The following is a 22,471-nucleotide window of genomic DNA, read 5'->3' as shown; positions in this document are numbered from 1 at the left end:
CTCTTAACTGTCATTTCAACCATATACAGCATTGACTTTTGTTTCTCTAGTACCGTGATGCTACATAGGACATTTGAGAATTAAAAATAAAGAATTCATAATTTAGAGGTAGGAATATGAGATTAAATGACAAGCAGGGGGTTATAAAAAGTTATATTAGTAGACAAAGCAAAGTGGATTAAAAAAAATCAGTCAATCAATAATCTATCCTTCAGCATGGTGAAATGAAAGTGTCACAGAATGCATAAAATAAGTTTTTGTTTTGCATTGAGGACAAAAGGGAACCATATCAGTGAGTAGTGTGCCTAAAAGTTCTGGTACATGGACGCATATTGTGACCAGAACTGATACATTAATAACGGAAACTTGTTGACTAATTTTAAACACACCTATTGTAGTTTGTGATGTTGATGTCTTGTCTCCTAAACTGCAATACTTTTCCGTGAAAAAATTAGAGTAGTCAAAAATGTTCAGATATTGCGGTCACTCACGATTTGTCATTGAGGAGGTGGTGGTGGGTCCAGAGTCTTCACCAGAGCTGCTCGTTTGACTTGAAGTTTAGAGGTAATCGTGTCACTGTACTGCCCCCTTGTGTTCAATGTGCCACATAACAGCTACAGAGATCTATAGTTGGAGAAAGCATTAACTTAGAAAATGTACCTAAGTACTGTTCGAACTCACATTTTTGAGCTACTTGTACTTTTCTTGAATTATTCCACGTTTAAGCTGTTCTATTCTCTTGCTCATATTTAAGGATGAGATATTACCACTTATTCAACTACATACCATTCGTTCACTATTTACTTTGCAGATTAATTTTTTTGGTTAAATAAAATAAACTTAAAGATAATAATGTATTATTATATATTTAACTACATGTTAGCTATAGTTCAGAAGTGTTATTTTTTATTTTAAGCAGATTTATTTTATTCTAAATATGTCAATCAAGTCATATTTATTTATAAAGCACATTTAAAAACAGCTACAGCTGACCAAAGTGCTGTACAATACATTAAAAAAGAAAAAACAACTTCAGATCACAACGTCCACAAGAGAGAAACATATATATGTAAACATATATACAAAAAAAGAAAGAATATATAAAGAAAGCAACAAAATGAAGAAAGCAACAAAATAAAGAAAGCAACAAAGGAACCTGAAAGAAATGGTCTATTCAGGACCAGGGGATCCATCCAAATACGGATCCATTCATGTGTAACCATGACTTTAATGTTGCCGCTGGTTAATGCTCTCCTCTTAAAGCTTTGAAGCTACTCAGATATACTGTATGTGTCATATAGTAAAACAAAATAGATTACCCTTCAAATTAAAACATGCAGATGTCAAATGTCAAAAATGTTTTGGAAGTACACAAAACCGCCTCCTCTACCTTTTGTTTAAGATTTAAACGTCTTTCAATCTAAACAAAAGCCTAGCTGTCTTTAGTCGTAGATATCAGTGAATTAAGTGTAATGCAAAAGTAGAATTTTGAATAATGTCCCAGTTCATTAGGCTACCTTTTGATTTCAGCGTTGGACAGCAATAGAGGACGGACTCAGATATTTTATTTACTGTAAATGCCGCATGCAGTGCAGAAATACTCACAACAAGGAGTCCTGCATTCAAAGTTTGACTAATGTACAAAACTATTTTTATCAAAGTTTTTTAAATTTACTACTTATTACATAAAACTAATCATTACAAGGACAAGTCTGTTTGATTTTATGTCATGAACCGTTTGAAAATATTCCAGTCATGTCACACCAACAACAACAAATACAATCTAATGCTGTTGGAAACCCTCAACTTGTAAGCTTAATGTTAATCAAATAGTTTGACAAGTGGAGCCCAAGTTAAAAGTGCTATATGTATAACCCCAGCCCAGTTTTTTTTCTGAAAATTGCAGATGCTGTAGCACCACAAAGTACGACCCAGCTTATTTGCAAAGACACATTAACATTTCATCTAGTCTATATACATTCACCTGAGGTTATAATCTGCTGTTTGAGAAAAACACCTTACCCCCCTTATCACTATTGGATTGTAGTCGGGGAAAGATAAGTTCCTACAGGTCTGTCCTTGATAGAGTCATGTGCATAATAAGTTTCAATTGGAGAAACTTTGAAGGTACACTATGTAGTTTAGGTAGAGAAATGTGAAAGTTGGAGACGTGTACAGATTCTGTGGGATACACAAACTGTCCGCAGAGGAAAATTTGGTCCCTTGCGAGAAGTTATGGAGGAGGCCCCGCAACACTGAAACCGTAACTCTCTCGGTGGCTTTTAAGCTCTAAACAGAGTTCCAGGGAACCATTTTTTCTTTGAGCAAAGTTTGTGTATTTAGTTCAGAAAATATACATTTCTAATTTCCCTACCAAATCTACAAATCTGCACCTTTAATTCATACTCTGTTGGTGCAGTTTTTGACTGAGTTGTTTCAAAGAGGAAGTTAAGAATAGATAACAGTTTTCAAATACATTTCCAAGAACAAGAACAATAAACAGGAAGATAGAAACAAACATATAGTACAGCCGCACAAAAAACAGGAAACAAAATCTAAACCAAACAGCTCGGCAATTAACAACAAACAAGGTCTATTCTTTTCAATTCCTGATCATTGTAAATAAAAATGACTGGAAGTGCAGAAATATAGGCTACACTTAATGACTGATCGAACAAGTTCCTTTATATAGGCCTACGTCACTTCAGTTATTATCAGAGAGTAGTAATATCTGTGCTACTAATTGTGTTTTTAAATATGCCATTCATAATTTAAAGGCACAGCAAATATTTTACAATGCTTTTTAGTGCTAAATGAGTGATTTAACTAGTCATCAGAGGGATGGCATGTGGTGAGAGTTACTCTAGCCTACTCTTGTGTTCTCTGTTTGAACATCCTCTAAAAGGCCCTGAACATGTCTCGTTTCTTTCAGGTCTCAAGTCAGAATCGGTAACAGGTTTTTTTCCCCCTCAAATAGCCTAGTTATTGAAATACAAGTAATTTTTCTTTGGCATAAGAAAATGTAAAAAAAAAAAACCTCTAAAAGTATGTTTAAGACATCTGATTTTAGATTGAGAAGGCTGTGCAGGAATGTGCAGACTATTGACAAGAGGAATGTGCAAACATTCAGCGTTGGGGGATAATGATTATATGCAACATAATCCATAGTTGTGAGGAAGTGTGTAATGTAGGCTACGTAATAAAGATGTTGTGAATGAGTAGCAGCAGTTTGTCTTGGGTGAAAAATCACAAAAATGACATTTGGAAGGGGGAAATAGCCTATGTCTCTTTTAGGCTTCACTGCCTGTGGACTTAAAAAAAAAACACACTACCCAATTTAGTATGATATAAAATAAGGTCACCATTAATGTTAGAATGATTGTAAAAAAATAAATAAAAATAAATAACGAGTAGGCAAGACTACAATGTGCCATGACTTCTTTTAGGCAGCCCTGTTGCATCCTGCTCACTTCACTGTGTCCACTCCTCAATCAATGCAGGCTTCATCCTCGCATCCAGGCCTCTGTCTCCCTCTGACTGAGCATTTGTGCATTGTCCCCCCCCCCACACCCCCCACCACCCACCACCCCCCCTCTCAGCTGGACTGCAGTCAGTGGGTGTACACCTGCACCACAGCGGGCCTTGTGGACTCGGAGCGTCGTAAGAGCTGATTCAGAGTCTGCCGGGCGAACAGAGCACGAATAGGCCCGCCATTTCCCCTCCTCAGTGGTCTTTTTCCTTTCATAGCGCTTTAACGCCGAGCAGCGGCGGCGGCAGCGGCAGGAGGAGGAAGAGGAGGAGCGGCGGAGCGGCGGCGGCGAGCAGCGGAGGAGGCAGGCAGGCAAGGCAAGGCAAGGCAGGCAGGCAGGCAGGCAGGCAGGCAGGGATCCGGTGTTTCCTCATCGGGATGAGAGCGAGACAGAGACCCGGGTCGGATGAGTCAGCGAGCGGACCCTACAATCCCTGCGATCTGAAATAATAAAGCTGGGAGCCGAGCGGCGCAGCGGCAGAAGAAACAGTCTGGCAATTTTTTGATTGTTGTTGTCAGATTCCGCTTCTCTTTATTCCGCCCTCCCCTGGTCCGTGTCTGCCATAGCCTGGTTTTGATTTTTGTATCCTCCAAGCCGGGGTGGAAAGAAAAGGGGGGGGTCCAGCCGGCAAAGGTTTTGGAGGAGGTGGAGGTTTCATTATTTTATCTTTTTTTTTTTTAACAGCTGAAGACAAACTAATCTCTACATATTTTTTTTTTTAAACACCTATTTGTGGTGCTACATCGAGAGAGAGAGTTAGCGAAGATGTCGGGCCAGAGCATTACGGACCGGATCACCGCAGCCCAGCACAGTGTAACGGGATCCGCCGTGTCGAAAACAGTGTGCAAGGCCACCACACACGAAGTCATGGGCCCGAAAAAGAAACATTTGGACTGTGAGTATCCTTTCCACCCTCCCCCCCCCAGCAGTGTTTTAAGTTAAATCACCGCAGGCTCCAACGCCGCTTTGAATGACGATAGAGGAGCTACCAGGCCTCAAAGCCTCAACATAGGCTAAATGCTACTGCTGCTGGTATATGTCAAGAGGAGATTATAATGTTTTTCCATCGAGGACAGGCCTTGTTGACATGGTCCTGAGTATAATAAGAGAGTTCTTCAGCGGTAGCAGGCACTATTCACTGTTATAAACACATTTCTTGTCGTATTTCTGTCTTCCAAACTAGCTTTTCTAGCTGTCTGGGTTTGCTAATTGCGTCCCTTGTCTCTCTCTCCCTCTCTCTCTCTCTCTTCTCACATTTTCTCATTCTTCTTTAACTTTAATATGTCGCCGACAGAAACACTTTGTCAATTTTTATTTTATTTTAAATGTTTTATATTGATTGGTTTCACACAACATGTTTGAAATAATCAGTGCAAGCAAGCAGGTGTGCCCCTCCACACAGAGGCCCAGAGTTATGGCTAACATTTACAGGAAGTCTTTGCAGTTTAATTACATTTCCTCCCCCCCACCCCCTTGCTAAACATCTCCCATTTTAGTGAACCTGCAGCAGCAGCAGCAGCAGGACAGGTGTCTGTGTCAGCCCAGGCTTCATACTGAAGTAATGTGACACCTGCTGTTCAACGTTGGGGTCGTGATTCTCCACACACAATGAGGCGTCACTGTAAGGACAAGACTATCAGTCTGGGGTTGAAGTTTGTGAGGTGAAACAAAGGAGGAAGTTCCCCTCCTTAGTGCTTCCTTACTTGCCTTCTTGAGGACATCGTATGCAACCTGATGTCAGCATAACAGCTTAAATCCGGGTGTGATCATTAGTCTGATGCTCTCACAGTCTTCCTGTACCTGGAGATGCAGTGGCGTGTTTTTTTCCCTGCATATTGATCTGCACTAACAAATGCATAATGGCAGGAATTAAAGTGTTTTTTTTTTTTTTTTTACGAAGGGCCGGCATCATTAGAGGAGTTCAGCAACAGCCCAGGGAGATGTGTATTCTGTAACATAAGTCTACAGGTTGTATAAAAGTCTGTGAAGAGTAATTCAACTTAAACATTCTTATTTCTTAACTGGGTTTTTTTTTAAGTTACTTGTAGGTCAATTTTTTTGGGCTGATTGTAAAAGTTGCAGGTTCCCCCCACCTGTTGTGCTGCTCGTGTTGCTCCCTTGAGGTGAGATGAGTGAAAGTTGGCAGAGCAGCACTCTTGTTGGCTCGACCCAGCCACTGACGGCATGCCTCCATAAGCACTTCACAGACGGCGTATATAATTATTGTGGATAATTGCACGTTGTCCTCTTGGTTCATGTCGTAAAACATACGAGATGATGACTGCCAGGATGAGCCAAACACAGCAGGAAGAATATTTATTGGGGTTAATGGATTTCTAAAATGTCAGCCGAAAGTTGGTCTCGTCAACTCCTGACAAAAAAATTGAAGAAACTACTGTTGAAGTTACGGGAAAAGAAATGCTCAGTAGGGCTCACATGATATTGTGTGCATTATGAACACACTATTTTTCATGGCTTAATCTGAGAAATAAACACTCGTTCTGCATCAGTCTTCTTGAACAGACAAAAAAAAAAAAAAACTTTAAATTTAAGCTCAACACAAGACGTTTTAAAATAACCTTTTTGAAAATTACAGAAATCAATATCCTGCCTTGATATTCATGCTCTGTCAGAGTGTACATTTGTTTTTTAACTCTTGCTGCACTGGACGTGTTTGTGTTCGAACCGAAGGGGTGTTTACATTTGATTCCACGTCTCTTGAGTGACATGAGCCGTTTCAATGTTATCACATATAAACTGTACTTCAACCTTACTTTCTGTCAACCTAGTAACAGGTGGAGCTGAGGCAGGCATTTATCCTTCTTATGAACATCGACTTTCCCGCCTACTGACTCCTAGCTTAATTCAACCATTAACCCATTTCTCTTATTCCCATGCAAACATGACAACTGAGCACGGTACCAAAAAAATAAAAAGTTACCTTAGGTTGAGAAGAATACTGCTTGTGTATGTATACACATTGTCAGGTGGTTGTGTTTGTGATGATAAATCGTGAAACAGACTGTGGATTATTTTAGATTTTATTCGGCCGAGGTCAGACAACACAGCAACAGAACACACACGGCTGGCTAACTTTTCATGTTAACAGTCTTTCTTATATTCTGTTAGCAGGTACAGTCGACAAAGTCCTTTCCATTTGGGTACACTTCTAATAGGCCAGAAAGAAGACATTACTGTACCTTCAGTTGTAAATGTCAGACGTATCCATGTCCTCAGTCTCAGTAAATCATATTTCCTTTTCAGCTCACAACATACACTTGGCTCCTCTCCAAATATAGATCTGCTGCTATGAGATGTCGTACACATGTGTTTTACAGCTACACAGACCTAAAAGAAGAATGACCCTAAATGGTAGACAGATTTAAATAATATATCCACAAGATTACCAAATTGAATGAATTCATGAAATGACGTACTCACACAACAACAACAAGCAGAGAACATTCTCTAAAATAAAACATGACATGCAGCGTCCTCGTACAAACGAAAGTTGTTTGCATCCTAAAGCTCTTTCAAATCTTTGGAAACTCTTTTGTCCTCATAAAAAAAAAGGATTTTATAGAAAGAACAAGTTTTAAACCGAGATGTATTTACATCATTGTGAACAGGCTTACATTCTTCTTCTTCTCTGCTTTGGCTGGTTCATTTTTGCACGTCTTGTTTTATCATCTCCACCTGTTGAAGGAAAAGTGTCAAGAACTCCTTGGAGTTCAAACAATTGTGGAACAGAGCTGCCCAACTTTTCTGATCGTTGAACATTTTTCATAACAACTGAATTATGGTCACAGACATGTTTGAGTTTTCACTCACGTTTCTACAGCGAATAGAGCGATCAGTCAGTATTAAAAGGACACATACTGTTATTAACACTTCAAGTAGAACCCCTCTATGACCCTTTGATATAAAGCGAACATTATTTTCTCAAAACAATCTCTTTAAAAATGAATTGAGTCGTTCAAATGAAGATTTGTTGTATTTGTTTAGAGTTTTGTCTCATTCAAGAAGACGATAAAACATAATTGACACATTGCTTTAAACTATTAAAGAAACAATAAGTTTGCCAACACATTTCTGCCACATGTCTTACAACATTCTGAATCAAATAAAAGTTGATTTATTTGACTGATTTAAGATTCCCACCATATACTTCAACACATTGGGGATTCTTCTCCTCTTGCAGATAAATGAAACGCTGTTTAGCAGCATGGTGTACCGCCATGACTGCTACATGAATACATTTGTGTCCCATAAATTAATCACATCAGAAATCATTAATTTCAAACACTGAACGTTTAGTGGACTGACTGAAACATGACGGTGCTGTCAGTGTTTCCTCCTCCACCATATTCCTCCTCCTCCTCCTCCCTGCTCGTCTCCTCTTCTCGTCGTCATCTCCTTCCTCTCTGGGCAGTTCATCCACCCATGCTAACTGCTGCTGCTTCTGCTTCTCTGGAAGGTTATCCTGTCCTACTTCTAGTCTCTCCCCCCCCCCGCCTTTAGAAAAGTCAAATATAGGACAGATAGGGAGGCCCAGTTCCCTGTCAGTCTGATCACTGTTGTGAATGGCAGGTCTCTTTCACTAACATCACTGAAGCACACATTGGAGGATAGAGAGCATATGAGCAGAGGAAGTGGGACATCTTGATGCCCCACACTTCATGTCGGGTTTTTTAAAAGGATGTTTCGTTTCCATTAGCAATTCAAACGAACAAAGAACTGTTTACACTTCAGCTGCAGGGATCTCTGATTGCAAACTGATGAATTAGGGTTTATTATGTTAATGTTACTCAGACAAACCGTCTAGTTTAAGACACTGTTTTCCCATTTAACTCTCAGTGTTTTAGAGATCTTTTTTGCTGAGATGAAAATGAATACCACTTAGCTATTCAGCAGAAGCCTGACAATAGTACTACATTCGCTAACATTGTCACTTCCTCATTAAGAGCATGATTTGTCAGAAAGGAGTAAAACATGGCTGCAAGAGCTGTAGCTGTCGTTTAGGGTAATGAGATCATGTCTGCCTCAGTCGTTTTTGCAAATATAGATGAATAATAATGAGTTAAAAGTTAATGACATACATTTTCTGACATGTTTACAGCGTTAGCCACTTTGTCTCCTTCTCTAACAAACGTGAAGATGTGGGAGGATGCAACAGTTTAATGGGAAGGATTAATCACCAGTGTGTGGCATTTTGCTGGATTCATTACTTAATCAGCTATCAAAGTATAAAAAAAAAAAAAAAAAAAAACTGCTTGAAAATGAAGTTTCCCAATAAACCGAACGTCATATCTTTGGGGAAAAGATTTGGGCATTTATGTCACGTAGATATGCGTATAAAAAAAAAATCCTGTTTCATTCTACCTTTTTTAGTTTTGTCTATACATAACAAACGAGAACTGGTCTGGGTTATAACTTTTGGGACTCAGTGCTTCTGCTCTCAGGTTCTCAACTCAAACCAACTGCATATGTGGTGACCAGTAATGGAGGACAGGGGCATGAGTCACGTCTCTGACTATTTTTGGCTCTGACTTCTACAAATTATTTTAAGCATCTGTGGTTACTTTTTCATAGAAGGCAGCAGGTGTGTGATCAGCAGCTCAACACGAAGCCTGCTGGACGTCTGAGAGACAATAAACGAGGTCATCTATGAGTCGATGTGCGTTCCCTGATTAAAAAAAACTGTCTACGGGAAAAAGTTAAAAATGTGTTTCATATTTAAGTTTCAATGACATTGAAACATTCAGTTTGAACAACATGGCAGCGTTAAGACAGTATTGTCAGCATATTATTTTATACAGACGTTTTGGTACTTAGCAAGGTTGCTTATAGTTCCTGTTTGTATTTCGGGCAATTTGTCAAACCCATCAATCCAAAAAAACAACTCAAAGATAAGAATTAGATTTATGTTATAATCAAGTTTTTAAAGTGTTTGTATACGAATGCTGACACAACATATGTCACCAAACACCAGATCAGCCAATGAAAAAAAATCAATTGAAGTGCAGTAGCTGGGTTACAACCTGTAGAGGGCGGTTTCTGTGCATATTTCTAACACAATATGTGGAATTGAAATACTTGATATTCAAATGTCGAGATTTGGACCTGTATTGATCAACAACACTACTTCATACCCTTACACATCTGAAAAAAGTGTTCTAGGGGTTCAGTTACTCTTTAAATGATGAATAAATTGTCAACCAAGTTGCTGAACCAGTGTGGCTTTTTTGCCGCCATTACATTTTAAAACATGTTGACACTTTTTGTTTGTGATTATTATTTGAAAGGAGCTGTTGAACTCCTTTGATTTTTTTAAGGCTTCTTTTAACCACCTAGGAGAATTACATTCAGCACGACATTTATTTAACAAATATTCATTGTGATTCTATCCGTTTGTTTATCATCACAAACACACTTCTTTATCCTAATCAGCTGAACACCATTAACCTCATGAACGTCTCCTCTTTTCGATTTAGATTTAATCCACTGTACCAACGAGATGAACGTCAACATTCCCCAACTGGCCGACTCGCTGTTTGAGCGGACGACCAACACCAGCTGGGTGGTTGTGTTTAAGTCTCTCATCACGACACACCACCTCATGGTCTACGGCAACGAGGTGAGACAACTCAGAGGAGACACACACACACACACACACACACACACACACACACACACACATACACAAAATGTTTAATATCCTTTAACAACACTGTAAACTTGATATGTTCCCTGATAATTTACAGCAGGTTATTTCAGCATTAATGTGTTATTAATGATGTTATTGTGTCCTCCTCTCCTGCAGCGTTTTGTTCAGTACTTGGCTTCAAGGAATACACTTTTCAACCTCAGTAATTTTTTGGACAAAAGTGGGCTACAAGGTAACAGTAACTTCTGTTTTGATACCAGCTACATTTAAAGTGTAACAGTACATTAAGATTAAAAAAAAATACGAGTTGAAGTAAGTTTTCTGCTGTCTGTTTTTCCCTCTAGGTTACGACATGTCCACGTTTATCAGGAGATACAGTCGATACCTGAATGAGAAAGCTGTTTCATACAGACAGGTGGCTTTTGACTTCACAAAAGTTAAACGAGGGTAAGAGCTTGAAACTGTTTTTTTTTTGTATCCTACAATATCAAAGAAAGTCGACATCCTTATCACTTTTTTTATTTGAGAAAAACAAACCGGTGTGTCCATTATTGATTAATATCGAGTACTGTTAAAATTATCAACATTTGTTTTTACTACAAGCTGTCCGTAATTGGTTAATGGTATTTATCACAATTTTTTGGAAGCCACATTGCAAAATGTGTGAATATGTGTAAAATACTGTAAAACAATAAAAAACTTTAATTTCAATTTGAGTTATTTTCAAGATTAATATGCAAATAAAAAGCACTCCGTGAACTGGATCTGTAACTTTATTGAGTCAATTGACAGAAAATCAGCTGGCAAATCATTATTTTTTTAATTTAAAAAAAACCAAAAAAAAAACTGTTTTTAGTTAAATTTTTCTAATATCTATTCAATTTCTAATATCTAACAGAATGTATTTTGTTTATTTGGACTTTTGAAAATAAGATATTTTTATTGAATGGATGAATAGATGGTCTCAGCCCGACAGTCAAAAGAAGTCAGGAGTCTGTTTTCATGTTTTAGTAGCTGCACTGATGTACTCATCTATCCTTCCCTCCCTCTGTCTCCTCTCCATCCTCCCTCTCTCCATCTTCCCTCCCTCCGTGTGTCCACACAGCGTGGACGGCGTAATGAGGACCATGAATACAGAGAAGCTGCTGAAGACCATCCCCATCATTCAGAACCAGATGGACGCCCTCCTCGATTTCAATGTGAGTTCGCGGTGAAGCCTCCTGCAGCTCGAGTCGTACCAAGCTGCTCGTCTGGAGTAAACAGATTGCACCGTGGCCGTCAGATGCATTATCTCTGTTCTCATACATAACGGGCGTTTGCTTTTGGACGTCGCTGTAAGACAAATGTGATTGCTTTCCCTCAGGTCAATGCCAACGAGCTGACTAATGGAGTCATCAATGCAGCCTTCATGCTCCTCTTCAAAGACTCCATCAGGCTGTTTGCTGCTTATAATGAAGGCATTATTAACCTGCTCGGTACGACCTTCACAAACAACGTTCACTTTCTAACATTTGATTTGTCCTCCGTTAATTTGGTTGGTGTTTTTTTTCCTTATTCCACTTTCATGTTTATCACCAAACAGAGAAATACTTTGACATGAAGAAGACTCAGTGTAAAGAAGGTTTGGACATTTATAAGAAGTTTCTCACCCGAATGACTCGGATATCGGAGTTCCTCAAAGTAGCAGAAGTACGTCAAAGCAAAAATATTCTGTAATTTTGTTTCAATTCTGCAGCAACAGGATTGTAATTTTAGTTTTCTCTCTCTTGCCTAACAGCAAGTGGGCATCGATCGAGGAGACATTCCAGACCTTTCTCAGGTAAGCACAGAACACTTTGAAAACAGTAATTAATCAAACAGGTTTCCCTCTCCTATTAGAAGGTTTTTCTGGCTTCTTCTTTTAAATTCCAAGCTTTAAACTTCTCTTTTTGCATTTGCGTTGTCCTTGTCCGATTCCAGTCTTAAACACTGACGATAATCCCTTTTAGATAAAACACCTTGCATGGTTTCCTTCTCCTAGTGCATGTCTGCGAGAGGAGGTGCTCTTCTTCTCTTTCTGGTCCTTTTTCTTCTTCTTCTTCTTCTGCCGCTCTTTACCTTCTCCCTTTTCTTCTCCTTCTTTCTACAGTAAATAAAGGTGTTTGAAAGTAATCATGGTATTTGCAACCCTCTTAGCAGAATTGCTCAGTGACAGTTAGACATTTCATGATGAAAAAATAACGAGCGCATACTCTTGCGCCCGACTGTGGGGGCCATTTCCCCATAAATATTTCACCTCCGGAGAGCTGCAGCTAAAATGCATTCCCCTCTGACTGTCACCACCTTTATATTCTGTATTTTCCCCTTATCTTTCCACTTCAGTTCACAGTTTGTGTAAGTACTATCATTTCACTCTTCTTCTATGTCCGTGACTTGCTTCAGTGTTGTCTTTTTGCATGCCTCTGCTCTGACTCTGTCTCCTACATCGTGGTGAAAAACAGTTGAAGGAAAAAACACTCGCTGTGGTAAATCCTGTTCACTTTTTGGTCACTTTTTTTTTTTTTGAGGTGTAAAATCCAGTGTAGCTCATCGACTGTGACATGGCTACCCTGTTGTGCTTAGACATGGACGATTCAACAACGCACAGGTTGTTGAAAGTGCTGTGGTGCAGTACGTCATCCCACACAGATGTTACTCTCATCCAAAGTAGCTTTTGGCTGGAATGCAGTCATCGATCAGTGGTGGGTTACTGATAGCCAAAAAGCTGTGTGGGGCAAAATCTAACCTCCTAATTAACACAATTGGTTTGGTGTATTTCATTTGTGTAGTGGTTTAAGCTCAATCTTGGTGGCCCACCACTGTCTTTACTGGTCTTGATGTCCATACTGACCACATTTTCTGTGTGTCAGGAACGTGCTGATTGTGTTTTTCTGTCACCACAGGCTCCCAGCAGCCTTCTGGAAGCTCTGGAGCAGCACTTGGCCTCTTTAGAGGGCAAGAAGGTCAAAGACTCCACCGCAGCCAGCAGGTATGCTAATCCTCCCGTCACTATCGCTGAAAGAATCTCATCTTTTCTTTGAATCTCAGGGACTGAACAATTTAACGTTTTTTTTTTTTTTTAATTTGTAAGAGATTTATCTGCGCTGCATCTAATCAGTTGATGGACGAGATTTGTATGGCGCCTTGTTGAATGTGTTTGTGTAATTTAAAGTGTTTTACAGATGACTGACAGGCAGTAAAATACAAATGCATAAAAACATCTGACTAGTTCACATGAGAAATGAAGATGTTACAAAATGCCGAATAAAGCGAATAAAAAAGGAAAAATACAACAACAGGAAATTTGTGTTTTTTTTCCTGCAGGGCCAGCACTCTGTCAAATGCCGTGTCATCGCTGGCCAGCACGGGGATGTCCTTCACTAAAGTAGACGAGCGGGAGAAGCAGGCAGCTCTGGAAGAGGAGCAGGCTCGACTCAAAGCGCTGAAGGTTGCTTTTGTTTCGAGAAAACGTTACCTTTGACCTACATTAAATCGACATCAAATTGTATTAATGACTCGTTCGCTCTCACTCAGGAACAGAGGCTCAAGGAACTCTCTAAGAGGCCCTCCTTCGCCACCACCGACACATCACCAATCTCCACCACCGGGGGCACCATCAGCACAGCACCAGCCATCGACCTCTTCTCCACACCCAGCTGCTCTAACGGGTACTGCCTAGATCTCACAGCATATATCCTGGATATTTATTATCAATCTTCCAGTTGAGGACAGTTGAAAGCAATACGTTATCACAGTTATTCCTCCTTTCATTTTTTATGGCTAATTTGTGGGGGAAAAGTTAGTTAAGTTTTTACCCATTCCTCAGTTGAATAGCCACATACATTTATCTAGAGCCCTGCTTATGGCAGAAATCAAATAGTCACTCCCTTGTAGCTCTGTTTGTGGTCGACATAAGCTCCCATCACAATTACTATTCTCTTAATCCGTGACTTTTTATGAAGAGATAAATCCAGATATATGACAGTGGCAAACTGTAATGCACAAAGCCCAGTGACTCAAAATATGGCAAAACAATTTTTATTTTAACAATGTGTTGGTCTGCAAATACGACTAAGTATTGTTTATTCAAATGGAGTTAATCTCATACAATTCTCAGAAGAGACCAGAGTCAGGACAGAAACCATTTGATTTTTTGTTTTTTTCCCCAGGCTAGTACACCACTTTTTTTTTTAATAATGTGCACAAAAAAATGCATCTTCTGCTCTTGTTTTCTTCCTGTCTGCAGGGCAGTGAAGATTGAGAGCGACCTCTTTGACCTGCAGTCGACTTTCCAGCCCTCCATGCAGTCAGGCTCGACAGGGCTTCCAGTGGCAACAGCATGGGCAGGTAAAAGAGCTGCCTCCAACCAACACCTGAGGTTGAGGACTCTGGAGACCTGTTCTGCATGCTCTCCTTCTTTAGTTGTTGTCTGACTCTGATGCCCACCTCTTCCTCTCCACTCTGTTCTGTCTTTTTCCCCTTTTCTCTGTCTGTCTGTCTGTCTCTCTTTCTTTCTCTCTCTGCCTGCATAGATCCTTTCACCTCTGCTGAAGCTGGAGACGATTCCATGCCAAACCTTAACCCTTTCCTCTCAAAACTCGTTGTCGATGCCACTCACTTACCTGTCGTGTCTTCAGACGGTGTTAGCTTTCCCTCTAGGACATCTGGTCATGAAATGTTTGGTGGTAACGGCTCATTTTGTTTCTCAGAAGTCTTGTCACTCTTGTTCATTTCTCTGTAGTCACTTCAAAGCATGACTGACTTGCATGTTACTGTGCTGCTGTAGTTTTAACGTTGATTATGTTTCTTATCTTTTTCCTTTGTCTGTCTGCATAATGCACCTCATTACTGTACAAGCTCAAACGATGTTATTTTTTTTAATGATAACACTACTTCTGTATCAACCAGGAGCCTCCATGTCCCACTGTAGAGCCCATACCATTTTGCTTCACAGTTACCCTCCATCCTCTTTTTTTAATGAACAGTTTGCTGTTGCATTGTAATACAAAAGTGCCATAGAGCTTTTAAGTTGAAACCTGTTTTCTTTTACCAACACTATGTTTGATTCTCCAGATCGTTACAATCCCTTTACTGACACAAACTCATCAGTATCAACCAATTACAAACGCACAGTGCGGATAGAACACTCCATCTCAGGTACTACGATGGCTCACCATCCCAGCCTATGTTTCCTGAACCCTGGCAAACATAGGACCCTTTGCAATGCCCCCAGGGCTCTAATTAAGAATGCTAGAAATGTGGACATGAGCTAATACTAAAGGACAAGTTCAAGACATTTTGAGATTTTTTGTTTCTTGCCTAGAGTTAGATAAAAAAAAGTTTGATAATATTAGAATAAATGTACCTCAAAGGCCAAATGCAATACAATTAAAATGAGATGAAACTTGAAACCAAAAAATAAAAATAAACTATGTACATTACACATTTGTACACACACTTTTAAACTTCAAATCAAATCAAATGTTTCCCTTGGACAGAGCCAGGCTAGCTGTTTTCCCTTCTCCCCAGTTTTCTTTAAAGCTAAGCTGTCGGCTTTGGCGACACGTTTAGCGAGCAGACATTAGAGTGGAATCAATGTTGTAATCTAACTACAGGCAAGAAATCTATAAGCTTATTTCCCAAGATATCCCAACTATTCCTCAAGCTCCTCCCCTTTGGTTGCTACAATACTGTTCTAAACAGATTCTACTTTTTATTGCCCCTAAATTGAACTTAAATCTAGCAGAATGTTTTACAGCTACAGAATTGTTAGATCAGTTAGCTGTCTTCTTCCTGACTGCATTGCTGTCTTTTCCAACCTGTCTCTCTGGCCTGGCCTTGAAATGCCTTTCTCCTTTTGCTTTCTTTCTTCCTTTCTTTCTCTTTTTCTTGGTCTTCCTCTTCCTGCTTCGTGTGGCGTGTCAGACTCCTTCTGTGGTCCAGTGTCCATTGCCCAGCACCTCCCACACCAGGCTCCTTACCCCACTGAGCCCTCTACTGTAGCAGGTCTATTCAGAGGTAGAGTACTGAGGCTCTCTATAGCATAATGCCTGCAGATTGATGCTTGACTTGTATTCTGTAAAGGAATTAGAGGTGTTCAGCTCTCTGTTCAAATAACCAGTGGTAGTTAATAAATACTCTACTTCCACGGGCTAGTGAAGGGCTCAAAGTCCAAGGTGTAGACATGTTTTCAGGGTGCATTAAATTCTTCCGTCTTCTTTCTTATCTCTCGTGAAGGATACTCAACGCCACAGGGCCCTCCTCAGCAGTCTGCAGGGGGACTCCAGGTGGACTTTGAGTCTGTTTTTGGAGCCAAAGCCACAGGCAGCAACAGCCTCAATTCTGATGGTGAGGGGTTTTATTTATTTCTATATCGCTGAACATGCATAATCTGTGCTACAAGAGAAGATAGACATGCTTAATTGTAGTTTGCTGATGACTAATCAAAGGCCTATGTCACGAATGCAAAGCTTGACCCAGTCATGCAAGTCTTCAGTTAGAGAACAGGCTTTTGTCGTCCATGCACTATATCTACCACCTCTGTCAGAGAGTGGCCCAAAAATGCTGAGTGTCACTTTGTGGTTTAAAGTTATTCAATGATTCTTTTGAGTATTGCCATCATAAAGCTTCAGGGACATCAAACACAAGACGACTCAAACTGTTATTTCTTAGTACAAATGGATTCTCCGTATGTGTTGTCAGATATAGCTGGGAGTATCTTAAAACCTACTCTAGCCGGCTCCAACCTGCAGCCTGGCCAGCTTCCAGACAAGCTGGTTTCAGATGACCTTGACTCTTCCCTGGCTAACCTTGTCGGCAGTGAGTGTGATGCTTTGCTTTCAGTCGCTCTCATTAAAATCAACATCTTCGTTACTGTACAAAATGACTACAGATAGAAACCTAACAAGTTCCCCTTTCATTTCCTTTCCAGACCTGGGTATCGGGAATGGCACGATGAAGAAGTAAGTGATGTACCGGCGCTGTGTTACTCTGCTGTACAGAAGCAGCTTTGAGCTTTCAGTGCATGTACAAGCTAACGCTAACATCAACTGTGTTAATCTACAGTGACATCCACTGGAGCCAGCCAGGGGAGAAAAGGATGACTGGTGGCACCAACTGGCAGCCCAAAGCGGCCCCATCCACGACCTGGAACCCCGTATCCATGGTGACACACTTTTCCTTTTCACTGTAGCGCTCATGATTTCTGCCTGTGGTTACCTGTCATCTTATTTTACAGCTGCGTGAATGTGATTGTTTCTATTTTACGCTGCTGTGTGCCTTTTTATTTTTGTGATAAAAAAAAATCTCACTGTCCTGTTTTTTGTCCTGTTTCAGCCTCCTTCAATCATGGCCTTCCCTGCCACCACACCCACAGGCATGATGGGATACGGCATGGTCAGTATCACGTTAATTATACTGTGCAGTACAAGTGGATTTTATAACAGTCTGTGTAGCTTTGGTTCAGTCCTTTTTTGAAGCTGAAAAAAGAATCAGATATTACGTTCAGACTTCTTTATTTTTTAACCTGCTCCTGTTTTTTTGAGAATTGATTAAATGCACTTCAAGTGGATCAAGTGAGACATTGTTTTGCTTTCATTAGAATTAAAAAAAAATGTTATCCAAAAAATGAAGGATGAAGACTTCTCAATAGGAGAAATGTTATTTTGCTCATGAATTGGTGAGTGGTGGTATTGTTTTTGATGAACAAATTATTTTAAAAAAGGGATACATTCCTTATGTATCTTAATATTAATTAATTGTAACAATCATGATGCAGAAATGATTATCCTTAAAGACTGATATTTGAAAAAGATCAGAGATGTACACATTTAAAAGAAATCACAGATGAGCCTGAAATAATTTGTTGAAAGATAAAAATGATTTTTTAACAAAATGTAAAAAATGTACATCTTCCAGCAACTCAAATGTAGATGGGTTTTTTTAGCCATTATTATACATTAAAAATCTATTTAAATATTTTCCCTTTGGTTGTGACAAATTCTGGCTTTTTTAAATATTACAGACCACTTGATAATCTATAAAAAAAAAAAAAAAGAATCAGCAGATAAACTGTTGATGAAAATCATCCTCAATTGAGTCAATAAAACAGCTGAAATACACCATTACTGACTACTTTCTTCTCTCTGCAACCTGCTGCAGCCTCCACAAATGGGCTCTATGGGGATGATGAATCCGCCCACCATGATGTACTCGCAGCCTGTGATGAGGCCACCCAACCCTTTCGGCTCTGTGTCGAGCGCTCAGGTGGGTGCACCGCAGTCTGACTGCTCCACCACGCTGCTGCACAATGAAGTCAGTATCTGTTTGCACAGTTGTCGGGTTGAGTAAATAGGTGTTTCCATTGTGACGTGGACCAATTAGTCAGTTTGTTAGCTTTTCTGTCATTGTGGATTCTCAAGAAGATGATGACAGTTTTAACCGAGAACTCTTCACTCTTTTGAGCTGAAGGGTCAAAACTGTGAATCATCTTCCTTGTTTTTACTCCCTGTTCCTCCCCAAACAACTCCTTTTTTATTAACCCTTCTGTCATTCATCACAGTTTCTCCAGACTAATCTCATCCCTCCTCAGTCTCAGTACTGACTCTCTGACTTCTCCTCTGGTCCTCCTACTTCGTGTATTTCTTCCCTAAATAGCCCTCCGCAGCCTCTAGTCCTTCCAGCCAGAGTCCTCTCCGAGCCCCTGGACAGGACCCGTTTGCACACCTCTCTCTCAAGGATTTCTTGTAGAGCATCTCTTTAGGTACAGCATGCTCTCTGCCTGAGGGTGCACCTGCATGTTCTGCATGCCCAGTGCTTATAATACCCTTTTCTTTTCCTTTTTTTTTAACGTTTGCATGATGTCGTCCTCATCTGCTTAGATGTTACATCTATTTCTCTCAATCATTTTGTTGTATCATGACCATGAAGTGCTTGGAATTCTTGCTTGATATAACGATTTAGCTGCATCATTAACAAAGCCAGAGACATTGTGACCCTTTGTTCTTTCATTATCATCACATATTGTCAGTCTTTGGATTTTTTGCACCTTGTAATAGTTGCAAATGTGATTTGACTGTTCACCAAACTCCCCCCCCCCCCCCCCCCCAAAGTCTTGCAGTTTCTAGTCGCAACATGCTATTTTAGAATTATAACAACATCAGTTTCATTGATATTCAAATAGTTTTGTAAACTTTAGGGGCACAGAAGTAGATAGAAGTAATCTTCTAATTTTCAACCACTGACTGATTTGGTTGAAACAGGTGCTGGCAGATGTTTTAAGCTTTTGCTGTCAAGCTAATTAAGCTAATGCTACCTCCATGAGTTGGTCAACAATGATGTCATCAGCGGAAAATGTAATGACTTTTTCTGACTTATTTTAGACCAAATCAAGGTAAAACATTTGCACTTGATGATCATAAGAAAATATATCATTTATTATATTTGACTGAGGTAAAAGCTAGCAATGGACTAGAATGCACTTCTTGCCTGAGACATGTAGAAGATGTGCTAGCCTGTCTATAACTAAACATAGTCATCTGGGTAAAATAGAATATCTCTCTTAGGGAGGTTTTATTGAACACTCACTCTTTTGTATTATTCTCTTAACATGTTAAGCTTTTAACTAATGTCGTCTGTTGCCTCTCTTGCAGATGCAGTTCATGTAATTTGAAGAAAAGCGTCTCTCGGAAGATGAAGCACTTAGCAGCAAAGCTTTGTCCTCGTTGCAGTCTAACTCTTCAGAGAAACATTCACACACTATCCCCCTCTCCCCCCCTCCCCCAAATACAGACATGTCAAGAACACAATGGTGCAACGACTGTCAGAAACCATGGTAACCATGTCCAAATGACGTTTGGCACTAGCTCACACCCATTATTCTGTAACTTGTCCAAGACGTCGAGTGATGCTGCTGTCTAACCCCCTTAAAGAGGATTCCTCATCCATTTTACAGCGTGATCTGTAAAGATAGTTCTGGGTGCGGAGAAACTTTGATGTTAAGTATTTGGACAAACTGTGGCTGGATGCAAACAGCTTGATGTTCAGCGGGGCAGGGGATTGGAGGGAAAGTGGAGAGCGGTCCTCCCCTTTCTTGATCCGATCATCCGTCATCCGTTCCCCACAGTTATTTAACTGTCACTAAGTAGTGATGCTAATGGCGTTTACACCTGTTTAGTTTTTGTCTTTTTTACCGTGTTTACAGTAGACATTCCTTGTGTGTTGTTTGTATTTATTTATGATTATTGGTTTAAGATTGGGGGAAAATAATAATGTAAAATCTACAGTACATTGAACACCTGTGGGAGTGCTTCAGCATTAAACAAGGATCTCAGACTATCATCGAGAGGTAGAGTTAAAAATAGCTATTATATAAATTACACCTATTAAGCGGAATGATAGAGCACTAAATATTCTACAAGTTTTGTGTTAAGAAAATTTTTTACTAGATGAAAGATTTCACCATCTCCATTGTACTTAAAGTGCAGGGGTTAGAGTATGAGTCAGTTAACAGTATATAGTCGATTCTGTGCCTAGGGTTTTTGCAATGGATCGGTTTCCTGTCTAGTTGAAAAATGAAAAAAAAAAAAACACGTCATCCACGAAAATCTGAAGCGTGGCACTGGGTGGTGGGCTCCATTTGCTTTAAGCTTGGCATGCCATTGACTCACTGACCGTATTCAAGGCTGCCTTTACTCTGAATGTGAAAGAGTTGTCTTCATGTTGCACACATCTTTCCACACTACAGTTCCTCAGCTGGAGTTTTGAGGGGCAGGCAAGGGGGCGGAGTCGAGCGAACATAGTGTGTCTGCTTGCTGGTTAGCTGTGGCTATGAGGGGGGGAAAAAAAGGGTCTCAGATTAGATGTAAATTAATTGTATAAAAGATCCAGAGGACCGGGGGGGGGGGGGGGGAAGGGGGGCGAGTGAAGGAGCACTGTTGATCGGTGCTCTGTGTATATAAAATACTGACTGTTCTTTAGGAGGTGAAAAGTGAAAGATGTATGAAATATGAAAGCAATTCAATCAAATTTGACTCTACCTAAGTTTGATTCAGGATATTCTCTGCGTTTGTCTCCGCAGATATTTTCTTTATGTAATTAGAACGTGTAGCAGACAATGACTGAAGTCTTTTCTTTCTTTTACAAATAAAGAGCAGCTTCCACAACATATTGGTCGTTTATTTCTTGTTAAAGTTTACATTACAACAACCACTACATTTTAAGAATAAGAGGCAGATATAATGCATTAGTAAACTTGAAATTTACATTTGGTTTTAAACTTAATGGACACCTCTCTTCTGTAAAAAAAAAAAAAAAACTCTAAAAAGAGACACGGTTCCTGGTTCACTGTGACAATACAGTATGCAAATAGTAAGCCAAATTAACATCTGAGTTAGGGACCATCTTCAAGATAAAGACCCTAAGGTCAAGTAATAAAGCAGGACCCCAATAAAAGTCACATATTCTCCATCTGTTTTACCCTTTATCATCATTTAGTTTTACATATTGCTAGAAAAAAGTTTGATATTATTCAACAATCAACGTCCAAAATAGTGAATCTGGGTTTTTTGGAGGCTGTCTTCGGGTAGTCTTACTAATGGGTCACACTTAAAATCAAACCCTAATACTATTTTTTGTGTCTTTCTTTTTTCCAGGGTTCTCAAACACAGATTGCTTTCTTTTAATTTGTCAAAGATAAAATGATCTTATGAGTTTAAACCACGGGCACAGCAGTTAAAATCAGCCGAAAGCTTAATTTGGGGTTATCCTTCAATTAGATAAACCCCTCTTATTACAAGAATGTGGAGGCAAGTATTCCACACGGAGATCAATAATGAGGTCACCAGAACAGGTTTTCATGCTTCTCACACAGTCTGGTTTGCTTTCATTTTTCTCCCTTTCCGGTCTGATCAACAAGAAACCATAGTTCTGGTTCTGGTGGTCTGTGGCGGTGTCCTGAAACACATGTCCTCACAACAGGGAAATGATGTCTTCTGAACACTCATTAGCTCTTCATGCTGTTATTTATATTGTGTTATATTGTGAACAGGTTATTGCTGTGTGAGATGCTTCAGGCTCTAGTTGCCTGCTTCTGAAGGGAGATGTTCACACCCTTTTGTCAAACACGGATGATATCATATTGTGGGGATCGAGGACACCTGCTGGACTGTGTCTGCAATTACACCCTAAATAGAATTTCTCAGTTTATTTAAACAAAATGCAACTTATATTTCGAACAAACAAAAAAAAGGAGAGACTT

The 22,471-nt window shown here is 39.7% G+C and overlaps 1 protein-coding gene across 15 annotated transcripts; it reads left to right on the top strand.

The window, feature by feature from the left end:
• Positions 1 to 4,241: 4,241 nt before the first annotated feature.
• Positions 4,242 to 21,377, top strand: picalmb (phosphatidylinositol binding clathrin assembly protein b). Of its 15 annotated transcripts, none has more exons than XM_061046704.1 (24): positions 4,253 to 4,425; positions 10,025 to 10,167; positions 10,354 to 10,429; positions 10,542 to 10,644; positions 11,303 to 11,396; positions 11,561 to 11,672; positions 11,780 to 11,886; positions 11,975 to 12,016; positions 12,559 to 12,570; positions 13,119 to 13,204; positions 13,540 to 13,663; positions 13,756 to 13,883; positions 14,462 to 14,562; positions 14,748 to 14,900; positions 15,289 to 15,372; positions 16,141 to 16,233; positions 16,453 to 16,563; positions 16,918 to 17,034; positions 17,147 to 17,177; positions 17,281 to 17,380; positions 17,551 to 17,610; positions 18,376 to 18,528; positions 18,871 to 18,976; positions 19,866 to 21,377. In XM_061046704.1, the coding sequence occupies exons 1-23, from the start codon at positions 4,296 to 4,298 to the stop codon at positions 18,961 to 18,963; spliced, it is 2,253 nt and encodes a 750-aa protein (XP_060902687.1). In that variant the 5' UTR covers positions 4,253 to 4,295; the 3' UTR covers positions 18,964 to 18,976; positions 19,866 to 21,377. The 15 variants fall into 15 exon arrangements, with proteins under 15 accessions (XP_060902693.1, XP_060902687.1, XP_060902686.1 ...); XM_061046703.1 differs by having other exon boundaries at positions 13,750 to 13,883; XM_061046707.1 differs by having other exon boundaries at positions 4,257 to 4,425; positions 13,750 to 13,883; positions 18,376 to 18,480.
• Positions 21,378 to 22,471: the final 1,094 nt, after the last annotated feature.

The sequence above is a fragment of the Labrus mixtus genome, chromosome 9, assembly GCF_963584025.1.
Source record: "Labrus mixtus chromosome 9, fLabMix1.1, whole genome shotgun sequence".
NCBI lineage: Eukaryota > Metazoa > Chordata > Actinopteri > Labriformes > Labridae > Labrus > Labrus mixtus.
The sequence above is the reverse complement of the archived record's forward strand: the minus strand, read 5'-3'. Positions and strand labels throughout refer to the sequence as shown.

Excerpts from the sequence above, each read along its gene's own strand:
- picalmb (XM_061046703.1), top strand. The coding sequence starts at position 4,296 with ATGTCGGGCCAGAGCATTACGGACCGGATCACCGCAGCCCAGCACAGT. Across the intron at positions 10,430-10,541 it reads GGACAAAAGTGGGCTACAAG|GTTACGACATGTCCACGTTT; the intron begins GTAACAGTAACT and ends TTTTCCCTCTAG. Across the intron at positions 17,381-17,550 it reads CCTGGAACCCCGTATCCATG|CCTCCTTCAATCATGGCCTT; the intron begins GTGACACACTTT and ends GTCCTGTTTCAG.